Raw genomic sequence first — 18,500 nt, 5'->3', positions numbered from 1 at the left:
AGGAGGCCCTGCACCCGGCACCTAAAACCGGCATCCCAGTTCCCGACCCCCCGCATGCGGTGACGGAACAGAGGACTGGAACACAGCAGGGGATGAAAGAGGGGACCCGGGAAGCTGGAGGTGCATGGGGAAGGGGGCGGCGGGCTAAAAGATAGAACAGGCCGCAGGAGGGGACCGAGGGACCTGAATAGCCCATGAGAGGGAGAGAGAGCAGGGGAGGCATATACTTACCCCCGATGCTTTTGGATCTTCTGCCGGCACTGTGCCATGCTGCCGCGCTCAACTTTTGGAGGCTGGGCGGGCAGGGGCTGTCGGAGCAAGTCCGCATGAAGGAGCAACAGACAGCAGAGCTAGTCTGTGTCCTGGGCGCTGGCAACCTAGGGTAAACAGCCCCTTTCCAGTTAGGTTCTGTGCCCTGGTTGCATAAGGGGGGGGGATCAGGGTGAGTCTTTAGTGACCCACCGTGCCCCGACCTGACCCACCATGCCCCGACCTGTTAGGAAGAAAAAAATTTCAATCTAAAGAAAAACTAGCAGAAACTGGTCTGGAATAACCAGACCTGCGTCTGCCTCCTACTGACACTAAGCTAAACTGGATTAGCTCAGTGCCAGTGGGCGGGTATAGCCTGCTGGGAGGGGCCGACTTAGTTTGTTTTTTTCTTAGTGTCAGCCTCCTAGTGGCAGCAGCCTATACCCATGGTGTCTGTGTCCCCCAATAAGACGCACGAGAAATAGATTTTTATTGCAGTTGCTGATGGTGATTACACAGCTATAATGAAGATGACTGGGGATGAGCGAATTTACAGTACTAGCGAAGCACTTTGCCAGGCTCAGCCATTAATTTGTCAGTCTGCTTCCATTTAACTCTGCGCTGCTCCTCTCAGGCTGCCTGGAAAAGATGGATCCAGTCCTGGTAGATGTTTTCCAGGACTTGGATCAAACTTTTCTAGGCACATGGAGCAACACAGATCTCAAAGGCGCCAGTTGACAAGCCGACAGTAGAGCCTGGCAAATTGCTTTGCTAGTACAGTAAATTCACTCATTCCTAGAAATGACTATTCAGCTATATAAACACACACACTATGGGGGAGATTTATCAGACCTAGTTTAAAGTAAAACTGGCTCAGTTGCCCCTAGCAACCACTCAGATTCCACCTTTCATTTTTAAAAAATGCTGTGAGGAATGAAAGGTGGAATCTGATTGGTTGCTAGGGGCAACTGAGCCAGTTTCACTTTACACCATGTTTAATAAATCTCCCCCAATGTTTAAAGAGGATCTGTTACCCCGGCTGCCGGGGTGGAGCCCCGCATTCGTAATCCTTCCATGAAGTCCCACCTCTGGACCCGGTCTAGCTGCCCATGTGATGCTGTGATGAGCCATCATGGGATTGATAGCAGATTTAGGGAGAAAGCAGCATGAGATCTAAAGGTTAAAGGGGTTATCCAGTGCTACAAAAACATGGCCACTTTCCCCCTACTCTTGTCTCCAGATTGGGTGGGGTTTTGAAACTCTGTTCCATTGAAGAAAATGGAGCTTAATTGCAAACCACACCTGAACTGGAGACAACAGTAGGGGAAAAGTGGCCATGTTTTTGTAGCGCTGGATAATTCCTTTAAGATGTTGACTGGTCACAAGCAGAGAAGAGGCTGGACTCTCCAATGATGTGATTGCAATATACATGGAAGAAGCCCACAATGTGATAGGCTATATGTCTGTATGTCAATGGGTTCTACAATATCACACGGATATAGCTTGGTATAATGTGTGTTAAATCTCTCTCGACAAGTAATTTTTTTATTTTATTTTTTTTTTACCCTTTGCAAATCTGTGGAAATTATTCCCTTATATGTAATGTCCGCATATTGTACAGAGCGTTGTACATCAACATGATCATCACTCATCCCTGTCTATTTCAGCAACACCAGACACAGTTGCACAGTAGGCAATGAACCTATTAGTATGTGGGTGGAATCGGGGGAATATTAGCAAACATTAAAGGGGTTATCCAGTGTTAGAAAAAAAAAAAAGCCTCTTTCTTCCAGAGACACCACCACCCTTGTCTCCAGTTTGGGTGCAGATTTTGCAACTTAGTTCCATTGTAGTGAATGGAGCTTAACTGCAAACCACACCTAAACTGGATACAAGAGTAGCGCTGTCTCTTGAAGAAAGTGGCTGTAGGCTGGAATGGTATTGGGGGTTTCAATAAAGTAAGCGGTCTGACACTTACATGATATTCTTACCAGAAAAATCTCTGTTACGTATAGAACCTTTTAGATGCAGTATTAGTTTGATAGTGATGTAAGTTTATTGCTGCTTCCTATGAAGAGTGCCAAGTCACAAGACCTTAAAGAAACACTCAGGAGGTTTATGCTGTCCTATCTCAGGGTAGCATAAATTAGTGAGAGAATTGTTCTGTGCAGCTGATCCAGAGAGATTCTCCTAAATAACATGGACACTAAGTGTGGTATCCTACCACGGGTGTTGCTATCGGTTACACCCTTTGTAAAAACCTGCACTTTTAAGATTAAGCGGTAATGTAGTAATACCAGAGTTTTGCCACAAGATGCCGCTGTTCTATATATGTGTATTCAAAGATTGCACGGCTGTAGTACCCAAAGGGTTATAGTTTGTGTACCACATGAATCTACACACCAATGAGAGTTCTTTCTTCTTCTCACCTATCACCTCTCTCTTTATTACTTACATATGCACTCTTCACCCACTCACAGCACACCTTATGCTCTGTAGGAAGGAAGTTCCATGGGTAGAGGAAGTGTAGGGTCTTTTTGCCTTCGGATTCTGTAGAGGAAGGACGCAAGCTAAAAAGCTCTCCACAGCAATCCAGTTGGTCCCTGGCTCCTGCCAAGCCCCCAGTCGAAGTTGTGCAGTCTAGACGTAGACCAGAGCACATGCAGGCTCCTACAGTTTCTTCTCAAGTAACTCCACTCAACACTATGCAATGTTAAGCTTCCACTAGAGTGGACAAGTCTGGGATCATCTCAACCCATGCCGTGGACCAGAGGAACACAGTGCAGGATAGTATCCACAAAGAAGTAAAGGAACTGTTCCGGATAGAGTAAAGTTGCTAGAAGCCTATAAACTCTATCTCACAGTGTGGGTGTAAGCAGGAAACCTCAGCATTCCGCTCATCCCAGGTAACAAGGTCTGGGGCTTGTGTCACCCTTTAGGACGGGTCACTCGACACTGGTGGGCAATAGGTGGTGCAAAGACTAAACAGTCAAAACACATAGACAAGTATTCTCTCTACTCAAGTATTCTTCTATTTCTACCTCCAAAGTTCCGGCATTGGGTTGGGACTCCCGACGTTCTACTCTCTACTCTTGTGATCCTCTCTTCTACTTCTCATCACGCAACTCAGTCAGCAGGCCTGTACCACTCCTTCTACTCTCAGTGCAGATCTGAACTCTAAAGTATTAAGTAACTTATCAAGTGTAAAGTATCGTGTCAAGGCAAAGTTGTATTACCTGCTGCCTACCTCAAGTATCTTCAGAGTAAACAAGATTCTATTTATGCTAAAGAGACTCGGTGATTCCTTTTCAAGCACCAACCCAGCGCACACACACACCTTCCATGGGTCATCTCTAGAGATGAGCGAACCGGGTTCGGGTTCGAGTCCATCCGAACCTGAACGTTTGGTATTTGATTAGCTGGGGCTGCTGAACTTGGATAAAGCTCTAAGGTTGTCTGGAAAACATGGATACAGCCAATGACTATATCCATGTTTTCCCACATAGCCTTAGGGCTTAATCCAACTTCAGCAGCCACCGCTAATCAAATGCCGAAAGCTTGGGTTTGGATGGACTCGAGCATGCTCGAGGTTCGCTTATCTCTAGTCACTACTCCACTCCGGACCACTGTGGTAAGTACCCAAGGGACCCCACAACAACCCGGCAGGTCACTGACCACAGGGGAACAAGGTATAGCCGGCGCATTAAAAAAAAAAAAGCAGGTGTGCCACCATACCTGTGTGCCCAACCGGCACTGGCGACACGAAATACCATCACTGGGCAGGGCTATATCTCGGCCAACCACCATAGAACTGGCGTCAAACCTAACCATCTGGCAAGTGACCGGCTGTGCCTCCAGACCGTGGATGAACAAAGACAACACCACATAAGTAGTCCTGTGGGGTCTCTGCACTGTGGCGTATACCTGCAGCTTGTTATATTTGGAATTAAAAGACCATTTCTTCGTATGTGCTGGACCATTACCATTCTTTTTGAAGTACCAATTTGCTGTTCTCCACGTTCGCTATCATGATCAGGATTTTTCAAACAGGCGCTATTACACCAAACGATTATCGGTCAAGTGCGGCTGATAATTGTTTGGTTTAATAGGGCCCTAAGGTTGTAGATATCGTACACACAACAACAACAAAATAGTGGTTTACATTTCAGTTTGTGAATGTGTGATATTTGTATACATATAATCATTTGTTCTAGACCAATCCCTGTAGAGTGTTGGATCATTGAGTATTTTGTGACTCGGCATTGATTAGCAGAACACCTGCCTATATCGTCTAATCTGGACATATATCTATTCCATACACTTTATTATAGCTTAGGAAGGGAATGAAACAGCAAATACTTATGTTTTCCTAGCACATCATCTTGACCTTTACTCCCCAAGTTCCATATGTTAAACTGCAGATACAGCTTATCTCTGCTGATAAACCACAGGCTGTGCGTGTATGTGGGAGTATAAAACCCCAGCAAAGCCCAGTATAGATCCCATGAGCAGCTGACCAGCAAAGAGAAGGTAAGAGCTAACACAACCCTCTTTGGACACCACTGAGCTATGACTTCTATAGAGATGGAGCAGAGCTGAGTTTGTCACTCATCATTTGTGCATCACTACATTTCTTCCACTTAGGAAACCTGTGTTGTATTCTGGCAATAGCATTGTGATATTCTAAGTTTGACTTTGTATCTTTGTATTGTGTATGTATTTTCAAGGAAAAATGCCTCAGCATTTGAATGTAAGGGCGCTCGGTGGACTACTTAGCCAGACTGATTTAGGGTAGACAGGACAGGATACACTTAAAGGGGTTATCCAGTGCTACAAAAACATGGCCACTTTTCCCCCTCTCTTGTCTCCAGATTGGGTGGGGTTTCAGACTCAGTTCCATTGAAGTAAATGGAGCTTAATTACAAACCGCACCTTACCTGGAGACGAGAGGGGGGGGGGGGGGGAAGTGGCCATGATTTTGTAGCACTGGATAACTCCTTTAAATATATTGTCTAGGGGTATCGCAAACGCATACCCAGATTTTTTTTTTTTTTTTTTATTGATATTAGACCTGTTATGGAGAAAGGGATTACACTTCTGAAACTTCTCCTCTCTTCTTCTAATTGGTTATCCCTTACTGAACCAGTGTGACCACACTATAGATCTGCGTTGATGGGTTTATCCACCAATAGCTGCATTTTCAAAGGGGCTCAGATGGCCTTGGGGGGAAAAAAAAAAGGAAAACTCACCAACCTGATCACCTTGACATGCTAGAAATGTTCAGCCAATCACTGGCCACAGTTGTGACCGTCCTCAGCCAATGATTGGCTGAGTGGGTGTTTCCTGTTTGTTGGGATGGGGACCAGGATCTGGCAAGTAGCTTGGACCAAGGCAGCAGAGGGGTTTGAGAGGATGAATATTTGTATATTTCTTTCTCTAAAATTCTATTGCATGTGCTTGTGTCACTTTATCATATAAACCTAAGGGTTAAACCGCACAGATTCCTATTCGGCTGCCGCTCTGATGATTGCCAGGTCCTGTCCCCGCACATTTTCCCACTTGTAGTGAGAGAAGAGGTCAGAGGTTATCAGGGCACTGCTGCTGCTCTGACCTCCCTCACCCCACTGCCGGCAAGAAGGAAAATGAGCAGGAACCCTGAGAAGACTGTAAGATTTAACCCTTCCTGCAGTATGTAAGTGCAGCAGCAGAGGAAGAAAACTGTCCTGCGCATGTGTGCTGCGATCCCTTTACCCTCCTCATTATAGAGAGGTCGGGCGGCACACAGGGGGAGACTGATCTGCAGCAGCAGGGGGCGGGGCAGTCAGAGAAACAGGGCGGAGACACAGTGAGGGAGATGGAGACTGATCTGTAGCAGCGGTTCTCAGGTGTCATCCCTCACTTCAACTCATTGAAGAGAAGGAAATACCTGATCCTCTACACAGACAGTGGGACCAGGAGAAAGGACTCCATTTAGCTCATTTATTTGCATCCAGAGGGGGTGAGTCTGCAGGAAAAGTGACAAAAGGGCAAAGAACACATTATTACTTACTTTGACCAATATGTGAAGTTTTTGTGGACTATTACAGATTGAAAAAAAAGATTTTGTGTGGAATACCCCTTTAACTGGCAAAGTTTGTATTATTCAGGCAAGACCCATGGGGATTTCCACTTTCTGAAACTTTTTTTTTACATTTCTTCGTCCAAATCTCACATTAAAACTCCATTTTGATATCCGGTATAACGGCAACTTTGATTAATTAAAGGAAAAACTTTGGGATTTTTTATATTTAGTTCCTTTTTGAATATTTTACATACAATTCTTTTTTCCCTGTGACCTTCACATATGCTTAGTACTTGCGCAACCTGTGAGGTACACTGCCTGTCGTCTAGAAGCTGTAAGTGATGCCAACTATTGTGGCTGTGTAAATTCAGGAAAATCAGTACAAAGCCTCCGTACAAGTGTTACTGTTACTCACATCTAAGATATGATGAGAAAGTCAAGACTGATGAGTACAACTGTCTTTGTTATAGGTTGGTGAGAAGACTTTGCAGCTATGAGAGGTTTTGTGGTAACCCTCGCACTCCTGTTCCTCACAGGTAAGTGAGGTCATTCTTCCCTCCCTATATTTATTCAGTGATCTTGTTGATTTTTTTTTTATTAAAAATTTTAAAAACAAAGTTTTTTTGTAAAAAAAAAAAAACTATTACAGCGAAAACCCATTCAGTTCAATGGAGCTGAGCTCCAATAGTCAATGCAACCACTGGCCAGGTGTAGCGCTGTTTCTGTAGGAATGAAGTCCTGTTTTTCTTCTGTGTAAGCCCTACAATTTCTAGTCATGTTATGTATTTTCTATACATATCCCATGAATACTCTTTCTCTTTCCATCAGGAACACAGGCGAGATATCCATGGCAACATGATGAACCCCAGGGCCCTACAAATTATGCCCGTGAATTGCTTGAAAACTACATGAATAAAGTGCGGGATCTGGGCAGAGAAGCTGTGTCCCAGGTGGAGTCTTCGGACCTTGGAAAACAGCTTGAGTAAGTGGCTGACTGGATAGTTCTCCTAAATGGGATGACACTACTTTAAGGCTCTAATGTTTTAGATGGGTTAGTGGCACTTGTGTCTCTGGGGATATGGATATAATACATATTGGGGGATGAACATTTTATGAATATCACATTGACATCACTACATATATCTGTTACCCACCAATAGAAGAATCCGTAAAATCAGGAAAAACTTTTACACTGTTAAAAAAAGTTTCCCGATTCAAGGTCCTTTATTGTTGGGGCAACTAAGTTAAAGTTTGGGAATGTGTGACATGTGAGTAAATCATCCAAGGTGGAAATAAGATGAGGACCTGAAACTCTACGCATGATGGTGAACACACAGGGTGAGAGGTTCCTTTTTCACCCTAACCCGAGCGTGTAGCATTTGAATAGTGGGGGTAGCTGAAGTTGTGTTAAGGATGTTATATTTTGTACATTTAGTGAAGCCATTACAATATGGCGCTGACCTTCTAAACACATAGAGATGTTTACATTTCTTAAAGCTTACATAAGTAAAGCCTAGGGCTACGCAAGAAGCTGTTCTCATAGCTCAGCCAATGAAGTACTGACACAAGGCTTAGTAGAAGAACAGGATTATATAAATTGCCTGCCAACTTTGAATAAAGAAAATCCACCTTAAAGGAATGTACCTCATGGTATATTTGCTTTAAGTCTTTTATATGAATAGACCAGCGGCGGTGGCCTGGAGCACTGCAATGAATAGACCATCGGCCCGGCCTGGAGCACTGGAGGTGGGCCCATCCATCCCCAGTGTGATGAAACCCCTCCCCTCTGTGATGCAGCTCTATTACAATCAATGGAGTCACATCACAGAGGGGAGGGGTTTTATCATACTGGGGGTGGTCGGCCCGCATTCAGTGCTTTAGGCCAGTGCCTGGGAATAGACCAGCACCATGCTCGGGAACCTGGCTGCAGGTCAAATAAAAGGACCGCGGCACCGGCATCCCTGACCCAACGCTGGTCTATTCATATAATAAACTTAAAGCAAGGTCCTTGATGGTACATTCACTTTAACCATCAGTGTGTCAGGGTGTTTGACTCTCAGTGCACACTAAACTTTATAACTTGTAATGCGAAAGAGACAGTCAATATGACAGCACTCTTAAGGTACATCTATAGCAGCTGGATGCACCCTAAGGCTGCCTATAGCTGTATCCATGTTTTCCAGGACTCCCTAGGGCTGCATCCAGCTTCAGCAGCCACTATTAATCAAATATTACATGCTCGGGTTCGCTCACCTTCATAAAACACATCCGAGGGATTACGCGTAACTCTATTGTCTTGGGGTCCCTGTCTTTGTTTATTCTTTTCTCTATTCTTGTAGAACTCATTTTAAATCTTTATATCTTTGGTCTTTTTAGTTTGAAAATCACAGAGAAGTTTGACACCCTCAGCACTAATGCAATGGCCCTCAAGAAACAACTGAATCCATATGTGGACAAAGTCAGAGAACAGGTTTCTGCAGAACTGGAGAAAGACATCCCTCTCATCAGAGAAAAGATCCGTCCCATCCTAGAGAATTTCCAGAAAAAGTGGGCTGAAGATGTAAAAGCTTTCAGAGAGAGGGCCGTACCTTTGGGAGAAGAGCTGAAGAAACAAACCAGAAGCAACCTCGAAGCCTTCTACAAGAAGCTGCAACCAGTGGCTGAAGATTTCAGAGAGAAGCTGCGTTCTGAGGTTGACTCTCTTCGTGCCAACTTGGCTCCATACACCGATGAGTTGAGGCAGAAGATTATCGAGAAACTGGAAGAAGTTAAGGCTAATGCTGGTCCTAGGGCAGAAGAATACAAAGCTCAGATCAACCAGCACATTGAAACCCTGAAGGAAAGAGTTGGACCCCTGACTGAGAATCTCCGAGAACGTCTGTTGCCCCATGCTGAAGAAGCCAAAGCCAAACTCACCAAGCTTTGGGAAGCTGTGAGGGCCAGACTTAACCAAGGTGCTTAGAATGTTCCCATGTAATGATTGGTGATGACATGGTGATCCTGGTATTATTCTTGGACAGATCCACAATTTCCAAAGTGTTCAAGGAGGATATATTACCAAGGTGCTGATGTTAGCCTAGCTACGTACACCAATGTTAGTCTAGCTATTATTGTGCCTGAAGAATGTGAACTGTAATGCATTGTTTCAATGATGCATCCTGATAACCTTCTCCCCTTGACCATGTCCTGTTATCCTTCACATCGGTCTGAGAATAAAATGCATGGGTAGAGCATAATTCTATTTGTGTTTTTAATTTTTTGGGTTTTTTGTCATGTTAAAAATTAACTGAAAAGTTATTAAAGTTTATAACCATATGTTATATGGGGAACCCTATGTGGTTAGCCCTTTCCTTCTGCTCATTAGGGGAGGTTCACATCTGTCTTGTGATACAGCATTGTGGCTAACTGGTGTGGTTGCACTGGATTAAAAAGTGTTGCATTCAACAATTATGCTGGACAGTCTATAGGTCCAGCACCATAACCCCCATTTCAGCTTATGTTACTGGATGAGATGCTGGGTGCACCAAATCCACATTGTTATATCTGATGTCTCTATCTGGGGTGGCTCCAGATTGCTGGAGATATGTGAGCCTAGCCTTAAATACAAAACAATTATGTCTTAGCATTTTCATGAGTTTTGCTTTATTTATAATCGGTCAGAAACACAGAGATATGGTATACTGCAACAGACTGGAACACTGTGCAATGAATATCTCACCCCTACCTTGTAGCACAAAGCCATAACATATGATACTGCTGAAGTAAGAACCCTACAGTATACACTACACACTACATTACAATAATGTTCCGATAAAGGAGCAGACGAGTGATGGGAGAAGGGGAAAGAACGGGGGAACCACAGGCCCAAAGCTTAGATAAAAGATGTATAAGTCAAAAGAAGAGGCAAGGAGTCTTCAACAAGGTCTGGAGTGTCTATGATGAAGTAGTCTGAGCAGGCTGGATGGCATCCTCTGCTAGTTCATGAACGTATCCTGCCCATTCATAAGGTGCCATTTAAGGTAGGTAACACATGGTAGCCAGGGTGGCCGCAGCTCTTTGTCAGGGTCACCCCCAACTAGAGCTGACAAAGGGCCACAAGTCTGATTATTTCGTAGAATAATGAATTTCTGCCTATTGCTGAGTGCACTCACATGGGCATTAGTGTTGGCAATTTACATTATTGTGGGCTGCACCTGGACCTGCCAATGTTTTAATGTAAAAACAAAAAAAAGTTCTGGCTCCATCTTTTCAGGAATTATTTTGTAACTCAGATACAATAATCCACAAGGATCCATTATTTGTACAAGCCTCGCTCGTTTTGTGGAATAATCTTACAACTTTTCCCTGCGTCACTGAAGCCACTTTTATGGAAGGTTAGTTGACCTTAGCAGGATTACTGGATTTTGTGGGCTGATGGGATTTATTTGCCAGGGCTTCTTTTTGGTCCCAGTCGGACACCCCTATGGCACTTTATGATGTTGTAATTTGTGCACTGTATGACACTACAGCAGGGCCTAACTGCCCATCCAGCAAGTAAGGCAAATGCCAGATGAGCCGATGTGCTACACGGGCCAGTCCATGAACAGATTGATGGCTGGTTTTCCTTGGCACTGCACCCTCCCTGCACTTACTACATAGCAAGACATCCGTCAGATTGGAGTCCTGTATCCGGCTAATTGATGGACAGGAATCCTAGGTGCAGAGGTCCTGCCATCTCCTGCTTGTCTATTACAAGGTTCTTCAGTCAACAACAACAAAAGGAGATGAGAATAGTAATGCTTGCGGTGTGTCCCGCTGACTGATATGTGTAGTGAGAATGTTAGATGTATTGTCAATACATCAATGTATTTAAGCTTTTTTACAATTTCTAGAATACCAGCCCTTTCTTCCGGGTGCCTTGCTTAGTCTGGCCTCTCCCCAATGACCTGTCTGGCACGGGTGACCCCACCAGGAGTATTACTCCCTCCAGCTTAGCTCATTGGATCATTAAAGCACACAAGCTCCCTCACCACGTCAAGGTGAAGGCACCATGAGGGAGCCCCTCCACCCTAGCCCGATTACCCATCCCAACCCTTAATTTACCTGTCCTTTGCTAACACGGACTCTCCTGGCACCCTTCTCAGCGCAGGCCCGCTCCAGAACTTACTCTTCCTTCTCTTCCTCCTCTTCTTCTCCTCTTCTTTCCAGCCTAGGCCCACCCCAGCCCCCTAAAACAGACGCTCCCGGCGCCCTTCCCAGCCCAGGCCGCCCCTCTTCCTGCCCCATATGAGGCAAATAAATCCTCCAGGTGTAAAGGGCACCCTATTTGCCTCTAGATTGTAAAGGGGTCATCTGTTAAGGTAAGAAGGTTTTACCTCTCTGTGCCAACAGGTGGCTCACTGCCAGCATGGTCACATTTTATCCTGACACCAATTCAGCAGGCTTGAAGGGGGTGGGCTGAAAGAGATGGGAGGGCACTATGCTGTAATCACTGCATGTGGGCGAAACCAGGCCTCCATAGGTGGCCAGTGTGCACACAATGTTGCAACATCTGCAATGTTATCCACACATTGGCTGCCACTGGTTTTGCCTGCATGTGGCGACTGCAACATTGTACCTGCCCCACCAGTAATTCAGCTCAACCTCTTCATGCTAGTTGGAAAGATGTTGGGATGAGATGAGCCAATACAGGAGGTGAGCCTCCGGGGACAGAAGAAAGGTCCTACCTTCTCAGCTCCCTGGATAACCCCTCTATGGGCGCCTCCTCCATACTCCTAGTTGTAATGGGAGTCTAATCCTCCTATTTAAGATGGTAAAGGGGGCCTCCTCCTGCCCCATTTGAGGCAAATAGATCCTCCTGATGTAAAGGGCACCCTATTTGCCTCTAGATTGTAAAGGGGTCATCTAGGTAGCCAAGAAGGTTTTACCTCTCCTTGCCAACAGGTGGCTCACTGCCAGCATGGTCACATTTTATCCTGACACCAATTCAGCAAGCTTAAAGGGGGTGGGCTGAAAGGGATGGGAGGGCACTATGCTGTAATCACTGCGTGTGGGCGAAACCAGGCCTCCATAGGTGGCCAGTGTGCACACAATGTTGCAACATCTGCAATGTTGTGCACACATTGGCTGCCTCTGGTTTTGCCTGCATGTGGCGATTGCAGCATTGTACCTGCCCCATCACTGATTCAGTCTGCCTTCTTCATGCTAGTTGAAAAGGTATTGGGATGAGATGAGCCAATACAGGAGGTGAGCCTCTGGAGAGAGAAGAAAGGTGTATTATCTTTTCAGCTCCCTGGATAACCCCTCTGTGGGTGCCTCCTCCATACTCCTAGGTGTTATGGGAGTCTAAACCTCCTATTTGAGATGGTAAAGGGGGCCTCCTCCTGCCCCATATGAGGCAAATAGATCCTCCAGATCTAAAGGGCACCCTATTTGCCTCTAGATTTTAAAGGGGTAATCTAGGGAGGCAAAAATGTCTTACCTCTCCTTGCCAACAGGTGGCTCACTTCCAGTTTGGTTACATTTTATCCTGACACCAATTCAGCAGGCTTGAAGGGGGTGGGCTGAAAGGGATGGGATGGCACTATGCTGTAACCACTGCATGTGGGCGAAACCAGGCCTCCATAGGTGGCCAGTGTGCACACAATATTGCAACATCAGCAATGTTATCCACACATTGGCTGCCACTGGTTTTGCCTGCATGTGGCGATTGCAGCATTGTACCTGCCCCATCGCCGATTCAGTCTGCCTTCTTCATGCTAGTTGAAAAGGTATTGGGATGAGATGAGCCAATACTGGAGGTGAGCCTCGGGAGACAGAAGAGAGGTTCTACCTTCTCAGCTCCCTGGATAACTCCTCTATGGGCGCCTCCTCCATACTCCTAGATGTTATGGGAGTCTATTCCTCCTATTTATGATGGTAAAAGGGGCCTCCTCATGTCCCATATGAGGCAAATAGATCCTCCAGGTGTAAAGGGCACCCTATTTGCCTCTAGACTCTGAAGGGGTCATCTGGGGAGGTAAAAATGTCTTACCTCTCCTTGACAACAGGTGGCTCACTTCCAGTTTGGTTACATTTTATCCTGACACCAATTCAGCAGGCGTGAAGGGGGTGGGCCGAAACATCCGGGACGGCACTATGCTGTAATCACTGCATGTGGGCAGAACCAGGCCCCGCTCGGTGGCCAGTGTGCACACAATGTTGCAGTTGGTAATATTGTGTACACATTGGCCGCCACTGGTTTTGCCTGCATGTGGCGATTGCAGCATTGTACCTGCCCCATCACTGATTCAGTCTGCCTTCTTCATGCTAGTTGGAAAGGTATTGGGATGAGATGAGCCAATACTGGAGGTGAGCCTCCGGAGACAGAAGAAAGGTCCTACGTTCTCAGCTCCCTGGATAACCCCTTCATAGGTGCCTCCTCCATACTCCTAGGTGTTATGGGAGTAACTTCCTCCTATTTATGATGGTAAAGGGGGCCTCCTCCTGCCCCATACGAGGCAAATAGATCCTCCAGATGTAAAGGGCACCCTATTTGCCTCTAGATTCTGAAGGGGTTATCTGGGGAGGTAAAAATGTCTTACCTCTCCTTGCCAACAGGTGGCTCACTTCCAGTTTGGTTACATTTTATCCTGACACCAATTCAGCAGGCGTGAAGGGGGTGGACTGAAACATCCGGGATGGCACTATGCTGTAATCACTGCATGTGGGCAAAACCAGGCCCCGTTAGGCGGCCAGTGTGCACACAATGTTGCAGTTGGTAATATTGTGTACACATTGGCCGCCACTGGTTTTGCCTGCATGTGGCGATTGCAGCAATGTACCTGCCCCATCATTGATTCAGTCTGCCTTCTTCATGCTAGTTGGAAAGATGTTGGGATGAGACGAGCCAATACTGGAGGTGAGCCTCCAGGGACAGAAGAAAGGTCCTACGTTCTCAGCTCTCTGGATAACCCCTTCATAGGTGCCTCCTCCATACTCCTAGGTGTTGTGGGAGTAACTTCCTCCTATTTTGATGGAAATGGGGGCCTCCTCCTGACCCATATGAGGTAAATGATTCTTACCGGTGTTCAAGGCGCCTCATTTTACCTCTTGATGTCACTGGCGCCACCTCTCCAAGGAACCTCAGATGGTATGAAGTCCTCCCCTCATGCTGTGACCTAGACAGGAGATATACCAAACAAACTGTTATAAATAAGGAAACTATAATAAATACATAAACATAGTCATACTACATACAATCAGGAAAACTGTGGCAATATGGATACTCACTTTTCAGTTGTCCTTGATCTCACAGCAGCAGCAGAATAGGGAACGAAGTCTACAAGAGAAAGAGAAATCATGAAAACTTTCCGTAGATCAGACATATCTTCTGGTGACACATAGGGACATCAGTTCAGCAGTGTATCACACAGTAGAACATAAAAAAGACCATTCTTTTCTGGGCCTAGGAAGTGCTAAGGGGGTCCTGCCATCCAATGTGTGATTTCTACTGTTAGGCCGCACCTGAATCGCATTGTTCCCAAGTAATAAGGGTAAAAAAAGGGTGACAATGCTGGAGCGCTGTTCATCCCATAACAGTGTATTGTCGTGAAAATGCATTATCACTCGTACTAACCTGGATAGTATACGGCTTCTCCGGCTGCTGCTTCTTCTGGAAAGGAGAAATAACCAAGCAATGGTCAGACATATATATTATACGGCAAAGCCTTTGCTTGTATGTATGTTATGGATATTTGTATTCTAGTTCTGTCCCTACAGCATTTATTACCAGCTCCATTTACTGCTGCAGTAAAACATTATTCACTATTCACTATAATCACAACAGAACCGCAGACTTTACTTCTTCCATCTGGGCCATGTAGAAGGTGTTATAAGAACTCTGGACTATACATGCTGCTAACACAAAATTATATTACATATTCATTGTTATTCCGTTTTTATAAAGTAGGGATTGTACAACCAATAAAAGCTATACAATAAGCGCTGACCATAATGTACCACGTGTGTTAGTGTACTAGCTTAGGAAAACCTGTTACATCAGATTTCTCCATTCTTCAGTGTCCTAAGGAGCTTTAGGCAAAAGCCAACATAAAATCATCGCTATCATTTTTTTTTTAAATATTGAAATATTAAATTTTAAGTACAAGTTCTTTGGCATTCAAATAAATGAAGAAATGTGGAGCCCCCTGTCCTCTTAGTGATTCTCTCTATGCACAGAAACAAAGCAATTCCACGCAGACACAAAGTTATAGGCTTTGATCGCTCACCTAGGCGCGATGATGGTCTCCTCCTCTTCATCCACTTCCCTGTATATGTAACATAAAGCAGCTCATAGCAATATATAGTTATTAGGACAAAACACTGAACAGATTGCAATGGACTCCAGGTGCAGATTCTTGCCTTTTCCGTGGTGAATGCCAGGCATAAGCTTCGCTCACCTGATGAGAGAGTGGGGGAGGGGGGCGACAAGGTGGGAAGCAGGCGGGCCCAGAGCCCAGGGGGGCTATGTCCGGCTCATTGGGGCTGCTGGGCGACTGGTTCGCTACCCCTCCAGCGCTGTTGTTGTTGTTGCTGCGTTGGTCGTCGTGTGGGGCTGCACCATTTTGTAGTTAGGTACCCACATGTGTCAGGAACCTTGAGGTGGTGTGTGGGCTTATGAGATGATCACAATGTGACTGACTCCTGATGTTAGTAGTGTATAGTGCTAAGTGTGTGTATTAGTAGTGTGTATAGTGCTTAGTGTGTGTGTTAGTAGTGTATAGTGCTAAGAGTGTGTATTAGTAGTGTGTATAGTGCTTAGTGCGTGTGTTAGTAGTGTGTATAGTGCTTAGTCCGTGTATTAGTAGTGTGTATAGTGCTTAGTCCGTGTATTACTAGTGTGTATAGTGCTTAGTGCGTGTGTTAGTAGTGTGTATAGTGCTTAGTGTGTGTGTTAGTAGTGTGTATAGTGCTTAGTCCGTGTATTAGTAGTGTGTATAGTGCTTAGTGCGTGTGTTAGTAGTGTGTATAGTGCTTAGTGCGTGTGTTAGTAGTGTATAGTGCTTAGTGTGTGTGTTAGTAGTGTATAGTGCTTAGTGCGTGTGTTAGTAGTGTATAGTGCTGAGTGTGTGTATTAGTAGTGTGTATAGTGCTTAGTGTGTGTGTTAGTAGTGTATAGTGCTTAGTGCATGTGTTAGTAGTGTGTATAGTGCTTAGTTGCGTGTGTTAGTAGTGTGTATAGTGCTTAGTGCGTGTGTTAGTAGTGTGTATAGTGCTTAGTGCGTGTGTTAGTAGTGTATAGTGCTGAGTGCGTGTGTTAGTAGTGTATAGTGCTTAGTGCATGTGTTAGTAGTGTGTATAGTGCTTAGTGTGTGTGTTAGTAGTGTGTATAGTGCTTAGTGTGTGTGTTAGTAGTGTGTATAGTGCTTAGTGCGTGTATTAGTAGTGTGTATAGTGCTTAGTGCGTGTGTTAGTAGTGTGTATAGTGCTTAGTGCGTGTGTTAGTAGTGTATAGTGCTTAGTGTGTGTGTGTTAGTAGTGTATAGTGCTTAGTGCATGTGTTAGTAGTGTGTATAGTGCTTAGTGCGTGTGTTAGTAGTGTGTATAGTGCTTAGTGCGTGTGTTAGTAGTGTGTATAGTGCTTAGTGCGTGTGTTAGTAGTGTGTATAGTGCTTAGTGTGTGTATTAGTAGTGTGTATAGTGCTTAGTGCGTGTGTTAGTAGTGTGTATAGTGCTTAGTGCGTGTGTTAGTAGTGTATAGTGCTTAGTGTGTGTGTGTTAGTAGTGTATAGTGCTTAGTGCATGTGTTAGTAGTGTGTATAGTGCTTAGTGCGTGTGTTAGTAGTGTGTATAGTGCTTAGTGCGTGTGTTAGTAGTGTGTATAGTGCTTAGTGCGTGTGTTAGTAGTGTATAGTGCTTAGTGCGTGTGTTAGTAGTGTATAGTGCTTAGTGCGTGTGTTAGTAGTGTATAGTGCTTAGTGCGTGTGTTAGTAGTGTGTATAGTGCTTAGTGCATGTGTTAGTAGTGTATATAGTGCTTAGTGCGTGTGTTAGTAGTGTATAGTGCTTAGTGCGTGTGTTAGTAGTGTATAGTGCTTAGTGCGTGTGTTAGTAGTGTGTATAGTGCTTAGTGCATGTGTTAGTAGTGTATAGTGCTTAGTGCGTGTGTTAGTAGTGTGTATAGTGCTTAGTCCGTGTATTAGTAGTGTGTATAGTGCTTAGTGCATGTGTTAGTAGTGTATATAGTGCTTAGTGCGTGTGTTAGTAGTGTATAGTGCTTAGTGCGTGTGTCAGTAGTGTGTATAGTGCTGAGTGCGTGTGTTAGTAGTGTATATAGTGCTTAGTGCGTGTGTTAGTAGTGTATAGTGCTTAGTGCGTGTGTTAGTAGTGTATAGTGCTTAGTGCGTGTGTTAGTAGTGTATAGTGCTTAGTGCGTGTGTTAGTAGTGTATAGTGCTTAGTGCGTGTATTAGTAGTGTATAGTGCTTAGTGCGTGTGTTAGTAGTGTATAGTGCTTAGTGCGTGTATTAGTAGTGTATAGTGCTTAGTGCGTGTGTTAGTAGTGTATAGTGCTTAGTGTGTGTATTAGTAGTGTGTGTATAGTGCGGCCATGTCTGTTTTGTCTCCAGAGAATTGTCTGTATGTTTTCAGCTGTGCTGCTTCTTCATACTTACCAGATGGTCTCCAGGCTGGGGCGCCATTCAGAAGGTGGGAACTTGAATGGTCTGTAACACAGAACATATATGTTTGGTTAGGATTATTTGTTAGGAATGTTTAAAACTTACAAAAAAATGTAATCTATTGTGATATATCAGTAACATGATCTTCAACCCTCAGATTAGTTCCTCTTAAATTCCTGATAACAGAAAATTGTCCTTTATGTATTAAGGGGATAGTCCCTTTGAAGTTTTATTTTGTTATAAATCAACTGGTATCAGAAAATTATACAGATTTGTAAATTACTTTTATAGAAAATTCTAAACTCTTCCTATATCTATCATCTGATGTATGCCCTGCAGGGGGTGGTGTATTCTTTCTGATCCGACATAGTACTCTCTGCTGCCACTGCTGTCCATGTTAAGAACTGTCCAGAGCATACAATAGTATTTTACTTCTGTTTATAAATCCAATGTCTTCCAGTACTTATCAGCTGCTGTCTGTCCTGGAAGGAGTGGTATATTCTTTTCAGTTTGACACAGTGCTCTCGGCTACCATCTCTGTCCATGACAGGAA

The 18,500-nt window shown here is 44.6% G+C and overlaps 1 protein-coding gene across 2 annotated transcripts; it reads left to right on the top strand.

The window, feature by feature from the left end:
- Window positions 1–4,743: 4,743 nt before the first annotated feature.
- LOC138769283 (apolipoprotein A-I-like) lies at window positions 4,744–9,534 on the top strand. 2 transcript variants are annotated; one of them, XM_069947652.1, is made up of 4 exons: window positions 4,744–4,779; window positions 6,781–6,846; window positions 7,139–7,292; window positions 8,687–9,534. In XM_069947652.1, the coding sequence occupies exons 2-4, from the start codon at window positions 6,804–6,806 to the stop codon at window positions 9,270–9,272; spliced, it is 783 nt and encodes a 260-aa protein (XP_069803753.1). In that variant the 5' UTR covers window positions 4,744–4,779; window positions 6,781–6,803; the 3' UTR covers window positions 9,273–9,534. The 2 variants fall into 2 exon arrangements, with proteins under 2 accessions (XP_069803753.1, XP_069803752.1); XM_069947651.1 differs by lacking the exon at window positions 4,744–4,779 and adding an exon at window positions 6,152–6,247.
- Window positions 9,535–18,500: the final 8,966 nt, after the last annotated feature.

The sequence above is a fragment of the Dendropsophus ebraccatus genome, chromosome 12 (genome assembly GCF_027789765.1).
Source record: "Dendropsophus ebraccatus isolate aDenEbr1 chromosome 12, aDenEbr1.pat, whole genome shotgun sequence".
Taxonomy (NCBI): domain Eukaryota; kingdom Metazoa; phylum Chordata; class Amphibia; order Anura; family Hylidae; genus Dendropsophus; species Dendropsophus ebraccatus.
The sequence above is the reverse complement of the archived record's forward strand: the minus strand, read 5'-3'. Positions and strand labels throughout refer to the sequence as shown.